The 5,708-nt window shown below is 38.5% G+C and overlaps 1 protein-coding gene across 2 annotated transcripts; it reads right to left on the reverse strand.

The window, feature by feature from the left end:
* Positions 1-339: 339 nt before the first annotated feature.
* On the reverse strand, positions 340-5,324 carry tmm9b (Transmembrane protein 9B). Of its 2 annotated transcripts, NM_001140190.1 has the most exon segments (6): positions 340-1,614; positions 1,882-2,013; positions 2,717-2,825; positions 3,195-3,286; positions 3,627-3,754; positions 5,269-5,324. In NM_001140190.1, coding segments are annotated over 5 exon segments (570 nt in total). In that variant the 5' UTR covers positions 3,708-3,754; positions 5,269-5,324; the 3' UTR covers positions 340-1,458.
* Between the last annotated feature and the right edge of the window lie 384 nt (positions 5,325-5,708).

The raw sequence follows: 5,708 nt of genomic DNA on the forward strand, positions 1-5,708 counted from the left end.
ATAGAACTCTGAAGGTATAGTATACCTGCCATTTTGAGCGCCTATCAATGTCTGCATTAGTGTAATGTTTTTGAGCGCCTATCAATGTGTGCATTAGTGTAATGTTTTTGTGCGCTTATCAACGCGATCATCAACTTTGGCTTATGTATTTTACCCTTTATGTTGAAGTACGACTCCTGGAGGATGGTCCAGGAATTTGACATTGTCCGCGGTAAACAAAATCATTATAAATATTACAGAAATGTATTTCAAATGTGAAGTTATCACAGATCAGAATTAACACTTTCATTAGGTCACCCAACAGTAGCATTTTCTACCCACTTTACCACCACCAAGCTATCCCAAATGATCATTATTTTATTTTTTTACATCAATGTAAAAGACAGATGGTGGTATCAATACGGTCTAACAGATAAGACAATGAAAATTATTTAAAGTTTGAATAAAGGTGGATCTCATTACTGAGTCATGTCAAATCAATCTGGAGATGGAGAGTAGAAGCTGAAAACAAAACGAGCAAGGTGCAGAGATGGTGTCCATTTGCTCTAGCCAGTGACAGCTGAGGGCTCTGACCACAGTAACACACATATATTCAAAGGAGAGGAATAATGTTCACATTAAATGTACAATCAGATGATAGGCTAACAGTCTCCCAAATGCTACATTAAACTTAGCCTTACAGGAGAACATGATACAGGAATGTTAACACCACAGTCAGCACACAATGGAATGCATACATCTGTACATCAACTGTTGTTTAGGGTAAAAGGTTGTAAATAAGTTTATACATCACTTCTGAAAAAACATTCTTTTTGACAATTTTACACATTTTTACTGTTTCCAACTCATTCCCATCTTCTGTAGTTTAGGTAGCAGCTGTTACATTTATTGTAGACATTTTCATTAGCTTGAGTGATTCATTTTGGCATATTTTTTTTATTTATTTACTCTACCCTCAAATGTCTCACATAATTTCATTGGTGACATGGCAAGCATTTACTGTTATCAGAAGCTGCCAAAATTACTGTAAAAGAGTGCATATGGTCAGACGTTTCTCCTTTATCAGAAGCCAAAGATTATCATCAGCTTGTGCAAAATGGCACGCATTATCCATTTTTGGAGGGGCTACAAACTGTAACATCTAACTTTCTATTAGTATTATTAAATCAAAAAGTATACAAAGTCATACAGACACTGGCATTATCTTAAGCCAAAGGTCTCAAATGCAACACCCCACTTCAACCTACTGATGTAGAGACCCTTTATGATCACCTCCTGAATACATAGAGCTATATGATCACATTTCAGGAAATACAGGTCCAGTTGAAGTACAAAACACCAATAAGGATGAAGCTCGGAAGTCAGGGGAAAGAATCAGACAAGACAAAAAAAAAGGACCACCCAGTCACAGTAATATTTTTTGCTTCACCCAGGGTTTTTTGTTTCCTGGGGATGGGTTTAGCTGAGCACCACGTGGCGGTCAAACACAGACTTCCTCTGTTCCTGGACCTGCCTCCGCCAGCGCTGCTGAGCGTGCTCCACTTTGTTCAGCATGTTGGGACGAGAGGTGGAACGAGACAATACGTTGTGGGCGTTGGCGAAAGGCTGCTGGTCCTGAACCCAAGAGACAGACATTACAGTGAAATTGTGATAAGCTAGAGTTGACCTTTTTCAGAAACATTTCCGAACACAATTCTCTATGAGATATTCATCAAATCGATTTACAGCATGAGACAAATCTGAAAACATCCCCACATACATTGCCCCAACAAGTCACACAATACGAGATCCACAACCAAACAACAAAAATGTCATGGCTACAACAACTGCTTTGACTTAAAGGACACCACTATAGTTGGGATGGGCAACATGCACACATACCCCGACATCATCATCATTCTGGAGCTGTGAGTGTCCAAAGAGCCTCCTCTTCAGCATGGGCTCCAGCAGGGTCAAGTACACCATGTAGAGGAACAGCAGGCCCAGGATGGACAGGTAGATTATGATAGTCACCTGGAACACAGTGGACACAAATCAAAATGTTGTTTCACACGTGTCCCAAATACAACAGGTAGACCTTACCGTGAAATGCTTACTTACAAGCCCTTATCCAACAATGCAGTTCAAGAAAGAGTTAATAAAATATTTACTAAATAAAATCAATCAAAAAGTAACATGTACATAACAATAACAAGGCTATATACAGGGGGTACCGGTACCGAGTCAATGTGCAGGGAGTATAGGTTAGTCGAGGTCATTTGTAAAGTGACTATGCACAGATAATAAACAGTGAGTAGCAGCAGTGTAAAAACAAAGGGTTGGGTCAATGTAAATAGTCCGGGTGGCCATTTGATTAGTTTTCAGCAGTCAAACTCATTAGGCCTTGGCTGCCTGCAACCCATTGCCTCCATTTCAGCTCCATAATTATAGACAGAGTTGGCTGGTTAGTAGCAGAGCACATGCGCCGATGCTATCCCACTTGGGCAACACCGTTGCGTGATATCCCATCGCCAAAATCGTGAAGTTCCCTGTGTTTCAGGAACATTGAATAAAATTATATTTGAACCTACTTTGCCTGTTGTCCTTCTGCCGTTGGGAATTTAAGCAAAAATATTCACATGAAAGTATGAAGAATCATCTCCTCTCTGCTTTACCACATGGCAGGATAGCAACAGCACATGCGCGGCTAGCTAGTTGGTAGATTTCCCAGACTTACCTTGATAGTTCCAGAACTCCTCTCCTCATATTTGCATTCACAACGCAGACAGTACGCCTCCACATCCTTTCCATCAACTGGCATTGGCTCCACAACATGAAGGCAGTTACTGAAAACAAATATACAATTAAATCAGAATATGTCTTCAAAAGCACAGTGAGGTTGAAGTCTAACAGTTCTCCAAATATGATTTGAGATCATTCATATGACAGTGTAAAATTATAGTTAGCCTAATCCATCAGACAACCCATATGTTCACCACACCCAGACAGTGGTCACGTTCCACTGCATGCATCAACCAAATGGTTGCATGCCACATCATAGACTGTCATCGATTGACAGATTGTTATAACATATGGTATGGTTAGCTGATAGGTAAAATACCTATCCAGGTGTTGTACGATCTGGCAACGTCTAAGCAGTGGAACCCGACCAGTATGTAATCATCTGTAAATGACATCATGACAACACAACATACCAATCCTTTAGAGATACATTTTGTTTGTAGATCTGTCCATCGATGTCTCTGTACGGTGGGCAGGTACATTTACACCGGATATCCTCTGAATTCTTTGGGAAAAGTTGGGAAAATGGTCAGGCTGTGATATCAGAGAACATTTAATGCCATAAATGGTGATATAACTAGCTGCCTGCCTTCTAAAATAAGCCTACACAGCCAGTGGAATAATCACATTTACAGTAACTGTACAGAGCAGGTTACCAGCTTGATAGTTAACTAACTTTGTCCTTTCTTGTGACGATAATCAATGGCTTACTAGCCTGATCCATATTTGGCTAGCTAACTACAGTAACTAGCCAGCTGACTCAACAACTAGCATTAAACAATGTCAATATAAATAGTTTTTATTTATTTAAAGCAGAGAACAGTCATGTGAACAACTGAACCTACCTTAGCATCCGTCGCCTGTGTTGACATCAATAACAAACCAACAAGAAGAGCGAGCAGCTTGAAGGCAACGCTCGACATCATATTTATATGTTGAAGCCCCAGAGTACAAGCTACTGAGAAACGATATCCTGAAATCAGATACACGTTTTTTTTTAACTGACAACAATCCTTCTGCTAGCATCAAACATTTCTTTCGACAGATCAGCTGACAACTGCCTGACATCTCTTCCTGTGCGCGTAAATAGTATTCCCCGGGTAAACAGCTGTCGGAACAAAAAAATATAGCAATGATGGCCTTTCTGTGAGGGTCCTCGCTATCCGGCATCCTTGGGACGTACATACCCACCTTAGATTATCTCATAGTGTATAAAATCTCCCAAACCTGTGTTTACAGCCAGACCTTATTTTTTGGCGTTTATTAAAAAAAACATACGCCGAACCATGGCGGAGATTGTGCCTACAAAAAGACGCCATTACTATTTCTCTTTATAAAGTTGAAATTTAAAAGGTTAAGGCACAGATAGAACAATGAGACAGATATTTCACCGGATGTATACATGTGATGAGATGGATTTTGGCCGACATTCTTCACATTTTCTCATCGATTAAACATTTTATCTCAATACAGTTTTTTGTTCCCAAACTAACAATATGTTATGCAGACTTTACCCATTGCCAAAGTTGTAAGAAACCGTATCGTTTCTTATTGCACACGCGCACTTGCGTTCCCTAACGGAAATATGCAGAGGCCAATAGGATCTCCCTAACTCGTGCTTGGCTATGCCCAACTCCTTTGCTTGTTCTTCCCACTATTACTTATTTGTTCCAATTGGAAACGACAGGGTGTGGTCTTGGTTAAGTTATACAAATCCTTGGTTAAGGTTTTTTTTAAGTTTGCACAAATCTTTATTTAACTTGCTGTAAATAACAGTAACATGCAAAACATAAACATAACATAACATAACAGCCAGAGGGAATCCAAAGAAATTAGAGAAAAAAAAACAAAAAACTATTATATCAAATAAAATACAGACATATATCGAATACATTTTTTTGACATATTGTTTTGTATACGTTTTAAAGATTCTACGTACTGTTCCAAATCAGATAAAAAAATTAAGAAAAGGGGCTTTTTCTTCATAAATTTTGATTTATGGATAAAAGATTTTCCTAATAAAATAAAGAGATTTATGACATACTCACGTTCAATTGTGGAATCAGTGTAGTAAAATAATATGTCAAACTTAGTAATATCAATGGTTGTATGCAATTTGCGGCTAAGATATAGTTTTACATCAGTCCAAAACACTTCACTATATAAACAATTACAGAATAAGTGTTCAATAGATTCAGTTTCTAGTTCACAAAAACTGCATTCACTGGTAACGTCAAATATATATTTAGAAATCAAGCTATTACACGGATAGCATCTATGGATTATCTTAAAGGAGATCTCCTTTACTTTATTGGTCACCATAAATCTGTGTGGAGTGAGCCAAGCACGGCGCCAGTTTACATCAAACGATGAAGCCCAACAAAATATCGCAGAGGGAATAGACTTCCTGTAGAAAATATCCCTTATTAAACGATTGTTGAATTTCGTATCTAGTAGACCAATGCCATTCACCTGAATATCGCTTACAATCGGAGAATCCTTGGTTAAGGTTAGTGTAGCCTCCTCGCGAACCAGGCTTCCGGTGACAACGACGTGATTTTGGAGGTATGGCAACGCGAGACTAGGGTACATTTAGGGTTTAGGGTAGGAACATCCCAAGGACGCCGGATAGCACTAACCCTTCTGTTTTCTTACAGTGTCTCTGATTTCCCAATGTCTTTGTTACAGTGCTGAAAATATAATCATTGTACATTTTTAGGAATTACAATAGGTGACAGCGTGGCAGGCAATATTTTTGTTTAATTCAAGAGCGACAACAATTAGAACTAACTGAACACAATAACTCATGTTATAGAGCCTATAAAAAAAACTACATCATTAATGTATTATTTTGATTTGGACAATGTTGTTGCTTATATTGAAAATAGCATATCAGAAAGCAAAAGAAGTAAAGCAAAAGCACAATA

The sequence above is a fragment of the Salmo salar genome, chromosome ssa11 (assembly GCF_905237065.1).
Source record: "Salmo salar chromosome ssa11, Ssal_v3.1, whole genome shotgun sequence".
In the NCBI taxonomy this organism is placed as follows: domain Eukaryota; kingdom Metazoa; phylum Chordata; class Actinopteri; order Salmoniformes; family Salmonidae; genus Salmo; species Salmo salar.